Below are 17,669 nucleotides of genomic sequence, written 5' to 3' on the forward strand. Positions count from 1 at the left end.
GGAGCTAACTGATGAGGAAGTCCTGCCCAGCTACCACTCCTCTCTGCTCTCTCAAATGTACTACACTGATTTCTCTGCTTGCTACTCTGTCTTTAATGCACTGGCTCCTGGGTAATACCTTGCCAAACAATAGTTATTCTTCATCAGAGTTACAGCTCATCACAACTGAATGCTGGCCTTGCTTTTTCCACCTGTGTTAGCTTGAGTTGTGACTTGTTCTTTGTATTGTGGAAGAATGGCCTTGTGTTGTGCATTCTTCTTGGTGATATCCATCAACTTAACTCATTCTGATGGCTTTTGTGATGAATAACATTACTGTATTTACTTCTTATCTAAAGGCATTTGTTTGATAAAAAGTGGATTAGGGCTTCCCTGGTGGCGCAGTGGTTAAGAATCCGCCTGCCAATGCGGGGGACACGGGTTCGAGCCCTGGTCTGGGAAGATCCCACATGCCACGGAGCAACTAAGCCCTTGTGCCACAACTACTGAGCCTGCGCCCTAGAGCCCGTGAGCTACAACTACTGAGCCTGTGCACCCAGAGCCCGGGCTCTGCAACAAGAGAAGCCACCACAATGAGAAGCCTGTGCATCGCAACAAAGACAAGCCCCTGCTCACCGCAACTAGAGAAAGCCTGTGCACAGCAACGAAGACCAACGCAGCCAAAAATAAATAAATTTTAAAAAGAAAAAGTGGATTAGGACACAAAAGAATTGTGTGTGTGCTAGTACAGGATCTGGTTCTTTTTGGCTATGTTATTTTGGCAGTTGTGACAATAAGAAATAGATATTGGTCTCTGCATCAGGTTCCTGACACAGAGCTCCTAAAACCCATGTAATTTCCTGAGTGTGGGGATGCCAGGAGCCTCTTTCGTTCTCATATTTGGTCTTTGACCTCAGTTCCTGACACAAGAGCGTCTAAGGCCCTTGGAATATCCAGACTGATGAAATCCCCTAGATAGCATCAGACTGGGGACTAGTCACCAGAAGGACCACAGCATGATTAGGAGGCTGCAACTTTCAGTCTCATTCCTATCTTCTGGGGAGGGAAGAGGATTGGAGATAGAGTTAGTAATCAATCATGCCTACATGATGAAGTCTCCATGAAAATCCCTAAACTATGTATTTGGAGAGCTTCCAGGTTGGTGAGCCCATCTACATGCTGAGAGGGTGGTGCCCCAAACTCCACAGGGAGAGACTCCTGCGCGCAGGACTTTTCCGGACCTTGCCCTATGTACCTCTTCATCTGCCTCCTTTATTATATCCGTTATAATAAACTGGTAAGCGTAAGTGTTTCCCTGAGTTCTCTGAGCCGTTCTAGCAAATTAGGAATTTTTAGGAAGGAATGTGGAGACCCCTGATTTATAGGCTGTTGGTGAGAAGTACAAGTGACAGACAACCTGGGACCTGAGACTAGCGTCTCAAGTAGGGGCAATCTTGTGGGACTAAGCCCTTAACCTAGGGGTCTGCACTAACTCCAGGCAGTCCGTGTCAGAATTGAGTTGAATTGCAGCACCCCCCCTCCTGTCCACCAAGAACTGGAGAATCTCTTGGTGTGGAAAAACCCACACATCTGGTGTCAGAAGTGTTGTGAGATGAGTGGAAGAAACAGAGTTTTCCCTTTAACAAGTCACATATTTTCCCCAAGCTTCAGTTTTTACCTTTAAAATTGAGGTCATGTTTCTCCGTGCTTTTTAAAAAAAATTTTATTGAAGTATAGTTGATTTACAATGTTGTGTTAATTTCTGCTATACAGTAAAGTGATTCAGTTATACATATATATATTCTTTTTCATATTCTTTTCCATTATGGTTTATCACAGGATATTGAATATAGTTCCCCGTATTATATAGTAGGACTTTGTTGTTTATCCATTCTATATATAATAGTTTGCATCTGCTAATCCCAAACTCCCAGTCTTTCCCTACCCCCACTCCCTTGGCAACCAAAAGTCTGTTCTCTATGTTTGTGAGTCTGTTTCTGTTTCATAGATATGTTCATTTGTGTCGTATCATTGTTTTAGATTCCACATATAAGTGATATAATATGGTATTTGTCTTTCTCTGTCTGACTTCACTTAGTGTGATAATTTCTAGGTCTATCCATGTTGTTGCAAATGGCATTATTTCATTCTTTTTAATGGCTGAGTAATAGTCCATTGTATATATGTACCATATCTTCTTTTTCCATTCATCTGTTGATGGACATCTAGGTTGCTTCCATGTCTTAGCTCTTGTAAGTAGTGCTGCTGTGAACATTGGGGTGCATGTATCTTTTGGAATTATAGTTTTATCTAGGTATATGCCCAGGAGTGGAATTGCTGGGTCATAAGGTAATTCTATTTTTAGTTTTTTGAGGAACCTCCATACTGTTCTCCATAGTGGCTGAACCAGTTTACATTCCCGCCAACAGTGTAAGAGGGTTCCCTTTTCTCCACACCCTTTCCAGCATTTATTATTTGTAGACTTTTTAATGGTGTCCATTGTGACTGGTGTGAGGTGGTACCTCATTGTAGTTTTGATTTGCATTTCTCTAATAATTAGATGATGAGCATCTTTTTATGTGCCTATTGGCCATTTGTATGTCTTCTTTTCTCTATGCTTATTACATAGGGTTCTCTGGAGAAGCAGGATAAAGTTAAAGCTTTTACCACGTTGCAACCTCTTTGACACAGTTGGGTGCAATCTCTTTTAACACCTTTAGTCTTTTTCTCCTGAACTACATGCTCCTGTGCAACCTCTGGGCAACACTTTTAGCTCTAGCTACTCAGGATTTTTTGAGGTCCTATAAACAGATTATGAAATCTCACACTATGCCTTCACCTGGCATATTTTTTCTTCAAGGCTGACCTCAAGTGTTACTACTACCTCTGTATGTCTTTCCCATAACTACTCCAAGCAATATTAACTTGTCTTCTTATCTGTGCTCCCATAACATCTGAATTTACTTTTACTCCAAGACTGATTCTTTATATAATGACTGTTAGTTTACACATCTGTCCCTATTAGAAAACTTTAAGATGTTTTGGGGCAGAGAACTGTCTTACTTATTTTCCTGTCCTATTAATTTTCACTCCTTATTATTTACTTCCTTTTACTTTCTGTAGGTTTAATTAACTTGTTTTTCTCCCCTTAACATTTTGAGACAGATGATTGTTTTCCGTCTTGAACCTAACGTATACATTTAAGTCTGTAAGTTTCTCTCAAAATGCAACTTTAGCTGCATTCCCCACATTTTGACATGTAGCGTTTTCATTATGATTTGGTTCAAAGTATTTTCTAATTGACATTGTGCTTTCTTTTTTGATGCAAGGTAATTTGGAATGATATTCCTTAATTTCTAAATATATGAGGCTTTTCTAATGAGTTCTGTGTTATTGACTTCCAGCTGAATTCCACTGTGTTGAGAGAACCTACTCTGATTTCAGTTTTTAAATTTTTATTTATTTTTTGTTGTGGTAAAATACACATAACATAAAAGTTACATTTTTCACATTTTTTAAGTGTACTGTTCAGTGGCATTAGGTACATTCATATTGTGCAACCACCATCGTCATCCATCTCCAAAACCTTTTTTATCTTCTCGAACTGAACCTTCATACTCATTACACGTTAGTTTCCCATTCTCCCCTCCCCCAGTCCCTGGCAACTACATTCTACTTTCTGTCTCCATGAATTTGACTACTCTAAGTACCTCATATAGGTGGAATCATACAGCATTTGTCCTTTTGTGACTGGATGACTTCACTTAGTATAATGTCCTCAGGGTTCATCCATGCTGTAGCATGTGTTAAAATTTCCTTCCTTTTTAAGGCTGAATAATACTGCATTGTATGTTTATACCACATCAAAAATAATGATATACTTAAAAATTAACCAAGGAGGTAAAAGATTTGTACAATGAAAACTATAATGCACTGTTGAAAGAAATTAAAGAAGACATAAATAAATAGAAAGACATCCCATGTTCATGGATTTGAAGAGTTAATATTATTAAAATGTCAATACTACCCATAGCAATCTACAGATTCAGTGGCTATCCCTATCAAAATCCCGAGGACAGTTTTTGCAAGCTCGCTTTTAACTAGAATATTTAGTCCATTATGGTTTTATTTAATTGTTGGTAATTTGGGTTTATGTCTACCATCTAATTATTTACTTTCTAATTTGTCTTGCCTATGCTCTTTATTGCTTTTTTTTCTTTCACTGGATTGATTAGTTTAAAATTTCCCTCTATTAATTTGGTATTTATACATTTTTATTATTTAGTGGTTACCCTAGAGATTAAAATAAAACATACGTCTTTGAATTATAAAAGCCTAATAAAAATTAGTAATTTTACCTCTTCCTGGACTCATGCAAAGACGTTAGAACTCTTGAACATTAATTCCACCTACCTTCCTCCTTATCCACACGTTGGATATTTTAATCTGTGTATTTTATCTTACTAAAAAATTTTTTTTAATTTATTTTATTTTTGGCTGTGTTGGGTCTTTGTTACTGTGCATGGGCTTTCTCTAGTTGCGGCAAGCAGGGGCTACTCTTCGTTGTGGTGTGTGGGCTTCTCATTGCAGTGGCTTCTCTTGTTGTGGAACACAGGCTGTAGGCGCATGGGCTTCAGTAGTTCCGATAAACGGGCTCAGTAGTTGTGGCTCGCAGTCTCTAGAGCGCAGGCTCAGTAGTTGTGGCACATGGGCGTAGTTGCTGTGTGACATGTGGGATCTTCCCAGACCAGGGCTCGTACCTGTGTACCCTGCATTGGCAGGCAGATTCTTAACCACTGCGCCACCAGGGAAGCCCAATCTGTGTGTATTTTAAACCCAAAGAGATAATATTACTGTTATTTCGTATTTCAGTATTAATTTAGACTTACCATATATTTACCATTTTGTTGCCCTTCATTCCCCTCTGTATCCTCAGGCTTCCTTCTGGGATAATTTTCTTTTTCCTTGAAGATCACCCTTGTCGATATTTCTTTGTTGAAGTTGCCATTATGTTGCCTTAAAAAAATTTTTTTTTTAGTTATGGTTACATATATATAAAACAAAATTTGCCATTTTACCCATTTTTTCCATTAAAACTGTAAAATTGTTATAAAATATATGTAACATAAAATTTACCATTTTAATCTTTTTATTGAAGTATAGTTGACTTAAAACATTATATTAGTTTCAGGTGTGCAACATAGTGATTTGATATTTTTATCAATTACACACCATTTTAACCTTTTAAAAGTAGACTTTGTTTTTTAGAATAGCTTTAGGTTCACAAGGAAGTTGAGTGGAAGGTACAGAGATTTCCCATATACCTCCTGCCCCCACACATGCATAACCTCTCCCATTATCAACATCTCCCACCAGAGTGGTACATTTTTCACCCATTTCTGTTAATGGCCTTTGATGTACAAAAGTGTTTAAATTTTGGGCTTCCCTGGTGGCGCAGTGGTTGAGAGTCTGCCTGCCGATGCAGGGGACATAGTTTCGTGCCCCGGTCCGGGAGGATCCCACATGCCACAGAGCGGCTGGGCCCCTGAGGCATGGCCGCTGAGCCTGCACGTCCGGAGCCTGTGCTCCGCAACGGGAGAGGCCACTGTTGTGAGAGGCCCACGTACCACAAAAAAAAAAAAAAAAGTTTAAATTTTATGAAGTCCAATTTATGTTTTTTTCTTTTGTTGCTTGATCTTTTGGTGCCATATCTAAGAATCCAGTGCCAAATCCATGGTTTTATAGATTTATCCTTAAGTTTTAGGATTAGAAATAAATCCTTAGAAATAAAGTTTTCTTCTAAGAGGTTTTTTTAATCTATTTTGAGAGTTGGGTGTCCAAATTCATTCTTTTGCATGTGGGTATCTAGTTGTCTCAGCACCATTTGTTGAAAAGACTGTTCTTTCCTGTTGAGTTGACTTGACACTTCTGTCAAAAACCAGTTGACCATGTATGGGTTTATTTCTGGATTCTCAACTCTACTCCTTTGATCTGAGCCTTATGACAGTAACACACTTTTTTGATTACAGTAGCTTTGTAGCAAGTTTTGAAATTGGAAAGTATAAGCCCTCTGACTTTGTTACTGTTTTTCAAGATTGTTTTGGGTATTCAGGGCCCCTTGCTTACTTTTTTGAAGGATATTTTCACCAATTACAGTGTTCCAGATTGCCAGGGTGTTTTTGTTTGTTTGTTTTTAACTTTTTTTTCCCCCAGTATTTTGAAGATATTATTCATTTATCGTTCTGGCTTTTACTGTTTCTATGGAGAAGTCAGTCAACTATTTCTGGTTGTTTTCCTTTGGAGATAATCTGTTTCCTCTCCCTCACCCCGAGCTGTTTTAAGATTTTTCTCTGTCTTTGTTATATGGCAACTGGTGGAGTTTGGTTTTGCTTTGTTTTGTTTTCTCTTTTTTTTGTGGTTGTTTTTTGTTTGTCTTGCATTTGTACTGTTTATTTTTCTTAGACCTTCTTAAATGTGTGGCTTGATGCCTTTCTTTAGTTTTGTAATAGTCTCAGTCATTATTTCTTCAGAGATTGCTCTTTCCACAATCTCTCCCTACTCTCTTTTTGGGGGCTCCAGTTCTATATACATGGTAGACCTTTTCGTTGTATTCTCTACGTCTCTTACATGCTAGTCTGTTTTTCATCACTTATTACTGTGCTATGTTCTGTATATATTTTTTTCTCACCTGTTTTTTAAAAAAATTATGTATAATCTATTGTAAAAAAACTATCCATTGAATTATAATTTGAATTATTGAATTTTTCAGTTCCAGAATTTCCATTTAGGGTTTGAAAAAAGTTTAAAAATATTTCTGCTGAAGTTCTCAATTTTATCTTTTGTTTTCCTGAAAATATTAAACATACGTAAAACTCTGTTATGCAGATGCCCAGTGGATCTGCTGCTGTTGGCTGTTGTTTTTCTTGGTTTTCAGTCATAGATGCTTATCTTTTTCTATGCTTGGTTGTTTCTGTTTGAGTGCCAGGTATTGATTATGAAGAGTTATAATTTGAGCTTTGCAATGGTGTTAGCTTCCTCCAGAGAGGACTGAAGTTAACTCTGGCAGATGGCGAGGGTCCCTGGCAATCCCAGATCACTTAAACAAATCTGGGAATGAGATTATTTGAAGTTGACCTTCAGTCCCTTCAAGGGCTCGTCTGTTTAGAGTTGGTTCCTTCCTAACTCTTAAAATCAAGGCATTTCAAGCTCCAGTACGAAACCTAGAGGGTTTCTTGCAACCTCCATCTTCCTTGGGAGGCTGTAATTTTCATTATTGACCTCTTAGTCCCTCAAAAGCTCTGGCCAAAGCTCTGTTCAGCATTTTAGCTTTTCAGCCTTTTCTACCAGAATCAGCAGATGCCTTGCGGGGAAAAATTTGCTTTAAGACTTCGTTTAACTCTGGGTTTCCCTTTTCTCTCAGATTTTGTAATTTTGTAATTACAATTTTGTAATTGAATTTTGTAATTCAATTACAAATTCAATTACAAAAAAGAATTTTGTAATTCTTCAGTGCCTTGTTAGCTCTCTGGTGCTTTGAAAGAGATATCTTATATATGTGTGTGTGTGTATATATATATATATATATATATTTTTTTAATTGTGGTAAGTTATACATAACTAAACTTACCATTTTACCACTTTTAAGTGTATAGTTCAGTGATATTAAGTACGGTAACATTGTCATAGTTATCACCACCATCCATCTCCAGGACTCTTCATTTTGCAAAACTGAAACTCTGTACCCATTAAACAAGAACTCCCCATTCTCCCCTCCCCTTAGCTCCTGGCAACCACCATTCTACTTTCTGTCTGTAAATTTGAGCTACTGTTGTTTTCTGCAGTTGTGTTTTTTGTTGGCTTTTTGAACCAAACTTGCTATTGCATTTGCTGATTAAGTTCTGAGTCTGAGGTTGACTTGTCTTTTCCTAAAGACATTTCTTTCTCCCCCAGTGGTGTCTGTGTGCTGTGGTTTCCACTGCAAACTGTATTTCCTTGCAGAAAAATGGAGCATCACCTGTGTCCTAATTTAATGCTCATTTTGTTTTTCTTGTTCTTCCAGGACTCTGGTTAGGAGTAGAATGGGACAATCCTGAGAGGGGAAAGCATGATGGAAGCCACGAAGGGACTGTGTATTTTAAATGCAGGTAATTTTCTATTGCGAATTGGCATGGTTATCTAGGAGAATGTTAAATAGCTGAATAAGGGGGGATGGAGAAGAAGACATGTTTGACTGTTAGGGTAGTTATAATGTAGAATTTGGTGTATTCTAAAAAGACAATTCTATTTGTAGAGTTTTTTTCCTTGTTTTTAAAATTCTCAGTCTTAACCTTGCAAGTGGGGTTGCTTTCTTTGTCCTTTTTTGTGTTTTTGTTTTGTGACAGTTCTTTTTTTAATTGTATGGATCCAAACATTTCTCATTGATTCATTAACTATTTACTACCCACTGAGTGAATACTAGACGAGGAATAGCCTAGATATCCAATAAAAGCAGTTGATTAAGCAAAATACAGAACATCCAAACAGTGGCATGCTAGGCCACTATTTTAAAAAAAGCTCTTGGGCTTCCCTGGTGGTGCAGTGGTTAGGAATCTGCCTGCTAATGCAGGAGACACGGGTTCAAGCCCTGGTCTGGGAAGAGCCCACATGCTGTAGAGCAACTAAGCCTGTGTGCCACAATTACTGAGCTTGCGTGCCACAACTTCTGAAGCCCACGCTCCTAGAGCCCGTGGTCCACAACAAGAGAAGCCACTGCAATGAGAAGCCCACACACCACAACAAAGAGTAGCCCCCGCTTGCCACAACTAGAGAAAGCCCGCACGCAGCAACGAAGACCCAACGCAGCCAAAAATAAATAAATAAAATAAATAAATTTATTTAAAAAATAAAATAAAATAAAGCTCTTATCATGAAAAGAATTACACATTATAGTGCATATCTACTAATATTTTTACCTGCTTGATTTCAGAGAAACTATGTGAAGCTCTGAAAAGGATGGAGGGGAATTTCAGGCAGTCTATCTTTCAAATTTTTGTTGTTGTTTGTTTTCCCTAAGTTTCAGTTTCTCGGAAGAATCTGTTATTATTAAGCTTATCATTCTTTAAATGTGGTACAGTGAACACACTCCTGGCCTGGTAATCAAGAGGCCTCTAGCTTTGCTTTTAACAATCTTTATGACCTTAAATCAGACTAAATTTACTAACCTCTAAAATGAAGGTCAAAATCAGATAATAGCAAAATAAGTTTCCTAGTCGAGCATTCTGTAGTTTTGGGAAGTCAGGATAGAAGAAGAATTGGCATGTTCCTAGAGGCCAGCGGTAGTGACAGACATGGCATGAGGCCAGCTCAGAATCTGTCAAGAGGTCATAGAGTATGAAGGGAGCAATTTATGTGTTTAGAGAGGTGTTGAAATAGAAATCTCGTAGCTTGGCCTGTTGACCCCTTACCTCCCTGGACCATGACCTCACAAAACCTCCAGTGAGGGAACGTTCCCTGAGGAGCCTGCCCCAGCACCTCCCAAATCATCCATGGTTACGTGTCCTTCATGGTCTCTGCATATGGTGATATTTTCAGTCTTGGTTATTCTGAGTAGGAAAATGAAGACTTGTGTCAGTCCTGGCAGAGCTGGGATTTGCCCTGAAGTGCTGATGGGCACAGACTTAGTGTTCAGGTTCTTACCCTTGGAATAAGCATTTCCTTGCTTTGTTGTGTTTCCTAGTACAGTCATGCCTGAGCATTTACATGTTGAAATACATGTTATGTTATTATAAATCACTTTTGTTTCAATGAAATGACATTTTGTTGACTTTGAAATCCTGTATGGGTCAGTAATTCCATTTCGCGTTGTTTTGGGGGCAATATACAAGGGAGCATTGGCTCTGTTGTGGTGGAGAACCACTAGTCTAGACTAAAGGAATTACCTTATCCTTTATAGTTGTTAATGCTTATATTGGTATTAGTTCGAACTTGGCTTCAACTAGTAAAGATTATACCAATATCTTAGAATCTCTAAATCAGACAAAACAGAATATAGCACATGTACTTGTTATTAAGCCAATTCAGATCTCTTAGTAACTTCATTGGAGTCTTCTTTTACATTTCAAATTTTACTTGGAAAGTCATAATAGCGATACGTATTTTACCACAGTACACATTTTTTTTAATGCTTAGATGCTATTTTCATGAAGCCAAAGCAATTTAAAGTTGTCAGATCATAAATGTTCCCATCTTATACTTGTGAAATAGGTAAATGGCAAAAAGGTGGTATACCCATTTTAAAGGAGGAAAATGGGTCAGAAGTTGTCATATTGATAGCAAAATTCGGATCCCACCTCTTCAGAAGCACGTGTTACTGTCAAGTGGCTGAGCCTGTTAGACACAGTATAACAGGGTAGTTATGCACTCTGGTGCATGTCTTATGAAGGCTAGTCTGCTGGCCTCTGCTGTGTATGCAGGATATTAGGGTATGTTGAGTGAGGTGTTTGGTGAGCTGCTTTCTTGAGTCTCCCCAGCGTCCCAGGTTGCTGGGGTGACACCCTGCCGGTCAGGGTTAGGTCCTGCCGCTTGAGGTCAGAACCTGGGGACAGACAGGGTGGTTTTCAAGGCCCGGCTCAGGGCATACATTCTTCCCTGTGTATTTTCCCCCAACCACTTCAGCTCACGTTGATCTCATGAGACTTCTCAGTTTAGAATAGAATAACATTTGCAAAGGTCTAACCTCTGTTTTAACAACGACCTTCAAGAAGGATATAAGATGGGCTTTAACCCAGAGAAGAACTGTCTTCACAGTTAGCTTTCAGTGTTTCCGTGTTATCACATTTGTTCGTTACGCTGACTCTTTGAGATGGCTATGACAGGTATTGGTGACCAAGTGGGTTATGAGTAGAGCACGAAACACTGGAGTCAAGCTCAAATCCTGGCTATGAATGAACTCCTCTTTAGTGTAGTTCTCTAAAAATAAGGTAAAATTTTTTCTTGAATAGTTGGTGTGACACCGACAGAAGAAGTTTAGGGAGTAGACCAGATTACCTTGGAAGGCCCCCATGTTCAGAGGACTTCATGTCACTCTTTAGTTTCAATCTGATCTCTTAAATAACCTAAGGTAAATATGGCAATCTCCTGGTTATATATTAATTACCTGTAATTAATATTTGTGACACTGTCGGTTTACAGTAGTAGTATACAGGTTTATCCCAAATTTATGCCTGTGAACCAGTTATGTGTCTCTCCCAGGTGCTTCTGTTCTCCATCTCTTGTCTTTTGGGGAGTTGAGAGGTTCAGTTAAGGTGATGAACTTTGAATTTCTCTCTGCCTTATCCCTAGATTTCCAGCACTTTTCTTTCAACCTAAACTAAAGGGTGTACCCTAAACTCTTTGAACTGTGTGGGTCAGTATTTTACCCTCAGCTTTTATTGAAAATATTCCCTTTCTAAGTAATTGCATGATTTCTCTTTTCTTTTGAGCAAGAAATGTTAAAATCTTACTTTTCTTCAGCACCATGAATGGAGTTTAATACTTGGCGTCAGAGGGGACATGGTGTCCAGACCATGTCCACAACACTGGCTAACTTAACAAATGGAAGCTCCTCGATTTACTTATCCTGTGTGCGTCATAAGATTGTTGGAAAGTGTTCTGAGGTTCTTTTTTTTTTACAGATCCAAAATACACTTTATTTTTCATTTTATTTTATTTTATTATTATTTTTTTAACATCTTTATTGGGGTATAATTACTTTACAATGGTGTGTTAGTTTCTGCTTTACAACAAAGTGAATCAGCCATACATATACACGTTTCCTTATCTCCTCCCTCTTGCGTCTCCCTCCCTCCCACCTCCCCATCCCACCCCTCCAGGCCATCACAAAGCACCGAGCTGATATCCCTGTGCTACGCGGCTGCTTCCCACTAGCTATCTACCTTACGTTTGGTAGTGTATATATGTCCATGCCTCTCTCTCGCTCTGTCACAGCTCACCCTTTCTGAGGTTCTTAAATGAGCATTAATGCATCAGTATAAAATATTCTCCTGGAGGGTGGAATGGATTGGGAGATTGGGATTGACATATATACACTACTATGTATAAAAGAGATAACTAATGAGAACCTACTGTATAGCACAGGGCACTCTACTCTGGTATAGGTATAAAGTGATAGGATAATTTTTTAAAAAATCACTAAATGTGCTGATAGGATACAGGCAGGGTGAATCTCTGTAAGAGGTGAAGAGAGATATTTCATTTTGGGAAGCTTCCCATGAATCAGGGCAAAATAGAAATTGTGACATTCAGAAGCAGTGTGCAAAAAGATGCTTATCAACTGAGCTTTTTTCTTTTTTTTCTGTTGGGAAAATGAGTTCACCTGGTCAATTCTTTAGATATTACAGCAATATACATTAAATTAGAGTGAATATGTCTCCTCTCATGGTGAATGGTTAGTTATGCAGTGTTGCTGAAAAGGCTCTATGCATGCCTGTAACAAACAGGATATCAAGGTCAATGACATTTATTAGGAACTCCCCAGAGACCCAGTCTTTCCCAGCATCTAAACAAGCCCCAATAAGAAAGATACTTACTATAGGAGTTTTGGAATCTGTTGGGGACCCTTTTACCTTTGAGTAGTATTGCCAGATTCAGCAAATAAAAATACAAAATGCATGGTGAAATTTGGGTTTCAGATAAGCAGTATAAGCATTTATTGGTATAAGTATGGGACATGCATCATATATATACTTATAATGAAAAATTTTAAGTATATAACAAATTTCAGATTGTTTATCTGAAATCCAGATTTAACTGGGCACCTGAATTTTATCTTACAACTCTGTTGGGCAGACTGAACCTTGATTATAGTGCTTCGTGAGAGTCTTTCATTTCTGCAAGAGCCGTGGTTGGGATGTATGGACTTTCCTAGCTGCATATGTAATTGGTGGGCCGAAGGAGGCAGGAACTTGAACAAGCCGAATGCTTACAAGAGAAAACATTTTGGACTCTCCCCCTTCACTCCCTCCCCTCCCCCAGTTTTTTCTCTTTTAGGCAGGGTTCAGAATTTCAGTGTTCAGATGCAACATCTTGATAATAATCTAAGATCTCAGTGGAATCTTTGAATTATTAGTTTGTCTTTGAAGATTTACTGTTATTGATGGGCACTCCTTCAGCTAGCATTTTTTATTTGCTGGGCTGTTTGTTTTTCCGAGAAACCTGCCAGGAATGTTGCAGAGGAGACTGATGTTTGATGTTTTCCTTTGATCTGCAAAGGGCACAGCATCTCCTTTGCACCCTAACACCATTTCTGACTTCTTTCTTCTGCCTGCAGCGAAACTAAACAGTAATAAAGGTCTCTTCTTGAATTGTTCATTACCACTGTTATAAATTTAGGACAGAAATGAAAACCGTGGTATTTGTTTTACATTGTTGTTTTTCATTTATTATAAATGTGCTGGTTTTAAAATTTGTGCTCTCATACTTATTTTTACATTTCAGTCACATAATATTTGAACAATACATTTTCCTATTTCTATTTCCACCCCCCAGTGTTACTCCTTTAAGGAAAACTAATACTATTTCATAAATTTCATAATTTCATTTCACTAAAATTTCAAATTTCACTGTTTTGTAAGCCAAAGCCTGTTTCGTAAATGTGAGACTCTAGGAACAGTCTCTTAGATGCAAAACTCATTTGTTTGTATACATTTAGATAGATTGAGGTACATAAACGAGTGTTCTAAATTGTCTGGAATTATTTTTCTGACACCTAACAACATACCTTGGGATTTAGTTCAGCCTTGTACATGTAAAGTGTTTAACATTCATAACGTTTAGTTGTCAGTAAACACAAGATTGGACTGTGTGCTGTCAAAATGGAAAATTAAACGAGACAACCTACAAGTCATCTTTGTGATTTACTTTGTAAGAAACACGTTTATTTTTTTTTTAAAGTATAGTTGATTTACAATATCGTGTTAGTTTCAGGTGTACAGAAAGCGATTCAGTTTATATATATATATATAATCTTTTTGAGATTCTTTTCCCTTATAGGTTATTTCAAAATATTGGGTATAGTTCCCTGTGCCATACAGCAGGACCTTGTTGTTTATCTATTTATATATAGTAGTGTGTATATGTTAATTCCACACTCCTAATTTATCCCTCCCCCCCGCCCCCCCGCTTTCCCCTTTGGTAACCAGCCATAAGTTTGTTTTCTATGTCTGTGGGTCTATTTCTGTTTTGTAAATAAGTTCATTGTATCATTTTTTTTAGATTCTATGTATAAGTGATATCATATATTTGTCTCTGTCTGGCTTACTTCACTTAGTGTGATAATCTCTAAGTCCATCCATGTTGCTGCAAATGGCATTATTTTCATTCTTTTTTACAGCTGAGTAATATTTCAGTCTGTGTGTGTGTGTGTGTGTGTGTGTGTACACACACACACACACACACACATACACACCACATCTTCTTTATCCATTCATCTGTTGATGGACATTTAGGTTGATTCCATGTCTTAGCTGTTGTAATGTAGTGCTGCGGCGAACATTGTGGGTGAAGCACCTTTGTTTAAAACATATTTTAGTTAAAATGTTATGGTTCTAGAAATGTCTTATTTTCAGTAGTATTGCTTTTGCTGTGCTTTCTCTATTCTCAGAGGGATTTTCATGTAGGATCCTGTTTGATGCTTATTGTAGGACAAGTACCACCACTTTTTCATCAAGCTCCTACTCAGGTTTCAAGGTCCAACTCAGATTCTACTTCTTCTGTGGAATACACACTAGACCAGGACTTTTTTTATGTTGTGTGTCCTTTTGGAGGCATAACATAATCTTTTCAAAAGCAGGGGAAAAAAATACATTGCATTACAGAGGAAATTTAGTCACATTGAAGTAATCAAAAATATTTTAAAATTATGATCTAGTTAGATATATATTTCTCTTTTTTAGATCTATATTTCTTTACTAAATAACATTAAATAATAATATCTACTGATGGATCTAATAACTACTAAAATTTGTGGTAGTGAGGAGAATAAAGACAGAAATGCAGGAAAGGATAGTGCACTGGTAGTCAGGAATCCGAGTCTTGGTTGTGCTACCTCTGTGATTGTGACCCCAATATCCCCAAGTGAAATGGGATTGGATTAGATCAAAGTTTCTTAAAGTGGGACATGAGGCCCCCCTGCATCAGAATCCCCTGGCACATTGTTTTAAACAGCAGAACCTGGGCCCCAGCCCAGTCCCACTGCGTGCACAACCTGGGGTGGGTTCCAGTAAGCTTTCCAGGTGACTGACTGCTTTTCAGGTTGAGTTTGAGAAGTCCTAGACTAGGTAATCTCTTAGGTAGATCCGTTTGAACTCTTAAAAAAAAAGAAAAAAGAGGCTAGGGAATTCCTTGGTGGCACAGTGGTTAAGAATCCTCCTGCCAGTGCAGGGGACTCGGGTTCGAGCCCTGGTCGGGGACGATCCCACATACCGCGGAGCAACTAAGCCCGCACACTGCAACTACTGAGCCCGTGTGCCGCAACTACTGAAGCCCATGTGCCTAGAGCCCGTGCTCCGCCACAAGAGAAGCCACCGCAATGAGAAGCCCGTGCACCGCAATGAAGAGTAGCCCCCGCTCGCCACAACTAGAGAAAGCCCATGCGCAGCAACAAAGACCCAATGCAGTGAAAATTAAAACTTTAAAAAAAAAATATATATATATATATATATATATATATATATATAAATGAGGCTAGCTACATTTAATCTCTTTAGCTGAGTGATAGAAATGTATTTGTTAAAACAGAACTGTGTTTTTCACACTAGGAGCCTTTTCTGTGTGAAAAGAAAACGAAATATTTTCTAGGCAGCTTCTGGTAGTCAGTGATCCTCTGATATCACAGCAGGCAGACTCAGGACCTGATTCTGCTGCAACAGAGAATTTAATTTCCTGCATCGACAATTTCCCCCTCTCCCTTGGGTTATTTTTGTCTCATGTAAGTTTGGTACTTTCTCCCATCTTAAAACATCTGCCCTTTCCATCCTTCCTCTCCCCTTTCCATTGGATCTCCTGTGGACGAGAGGAGTCTGAGCCCACTCTCCTCTCACTCTCTGGAGCTTGTCCCACGGCCCCACCCCAGCTGCTTCTAGCAGGGTCACTTTCCGGTTGCTAGATTCATTGGCCAAACTCAGCTGTCGCCTTCCGGGCATTCACAGCCCTGGACACGGTTGTCCACTGTCTCCACTGCTTTCCAGGACACCACCCTCTCGGGGGGTTCTCACGACCTCCGGGCCCCTTCTTTTTGCCCTGACATCACTTCTGACTTTCCGAGATTCCGAGTTCCTTTTACAATCTGGTAATTTCTGTTGACCCACCTCCCAGAAGAAAATGTATATATGTTTATATTGACAAAATTTATCATCAGTATTATTTTCATTCTCTTTAATTATGGTGACTTCTCCGAAAGTTTCATTTGTTTAAAAGAGTTAAAGGGTGTAAGCCAAAATAGTGTTTATCATACATTTTTGGCAATTCATGTATTTCATCATTTATTCTCTGACATGATCAAATGATGATATTAACATTTACAGCTTTTTTGGGGGTTTTTTTGTGGGTTTTTAAAATTTTATTGTATTTATTTTTTTATACAGCAGGTTCTTATTAGTCATCTATTTTATACACATCATGTATACATGTCAATCCCAATCGCCCAATTCAGCGCACCACCATCCCCAGCCCCACACGGCTTTCCCCCTTGGTGTCCATACTATTGTCCTCTACATCTCTGTCTCAACTTCTGCCCTGCAAACTGGTTCATCTGTACCATTTTTCTAGGTTCCACATACATGTGTTAATATACGATATTTGATCTTCTCTTTCTGACTTCACTCTGTATGACAGTCTCTAGATCCACCCACGTCTCAACAAATGACTCAATTTCGTGCTTTTTTATGGCTGAGTAATATTCCATTGTATATATGTACCACAACTTCTTTATCCATTCGTCTGTCATTGGGCATTTAGGTCACTTCCATGACCTGGCTATTGTAAGTAGCGCTGCAGTGAACATTGGGGTGCATGTGTCTTTTTGAATTATGGTTTTCTCTGGGTATATGCCCAGCAGTGAGATTGCTGGGTCATATGGTAGTTCTATTTGTAGCTTTTTAAGGAACCTCCATACTGTTCTCCATAGTGGTTGTATCAATTTACATTCCCACCAACAGTGCAAGAGGGCTCCCTTTTCTGCACACCGGCATTTGTTGTTTGTAGATTTTCTGATGATGCCCATTCTAACTGGTGTGAGGTGATACCTCATTGTAGTTTTGATTTGCATTTCTCTAATAATTAGTGATGTTGAGCAACTTTTCATGTGCTTCTTGGCCATCTGTATGCCTTCTTTGGAGAAATATCTATTTAGGTCTTCTGCCCATTTTTGGATTGGGTTGTTTGTTTCTTTAATATTGAGCTGCATGAGCTGTTTATATATTTTGGAGATTAATCCTTTATCCGTTGATTTGTTTGCAAATATTTTCTATTCTGAGTTGTCTTTTCATCTTGTTTATGGTTTCCTTTGCTGTGCAAAAGCTTTGAAGTTTCATTAGGTCCCATTTGTTTATTTTTGTTTTTATTTCCATTACTCTAGGAGGTGGATCAAAAAGGATCTTGCTGTGATTTATGTCATAGAGTGTTCTTTTTATGTTTTCCTCTAAGAGTTTTATAGT

General features: G+C 38.5%; 1 protein-coding gene across 5 annotated transcripts in view; it reads left to right on the forward strand.

Annotated features, from left to right (window-relative positions):
* Positions 1-17,669, forward strand: part of TBCE (tubulin folding cofactor E) — a 115,922-nt gene that overhangs the window by 71,816 nt on the left and 26,437 nt on the right. For all 5 annotated transcript variants that reach the window (XR_009536132.1, XR_009536133.1, XM_060126502.1 and 2 more), the window contains one exon: positions 8,039-8,123. Coding sequence is in view for 3 of the 5 variants with exons in the window: in XM_060126502.1 (XP_059982485.1) it covers positions 8,039-8,123 (85 nt within the window). In the remaining 2 variants the exon portion in view is untranslated. The remainder of the gene's footprint in view (positions 1-8,038; positions 8,124-17,669) is intronic.

The sequence above is a fragment of the Lagenorhynchus albirostris genome, chromosome 16, assembly GCF_949774975.1.
Source record: "Lagenorhynchus albirostris chromosome 16, mLagAlb1.1, whole genome shotgun sequence".
NCBI lineage: Eukaryota > Metazoa > Chordata > Mammalia > Artiodactyla > Delphinidae > Lagenorhynchus > Lagenorhynchus albirostris.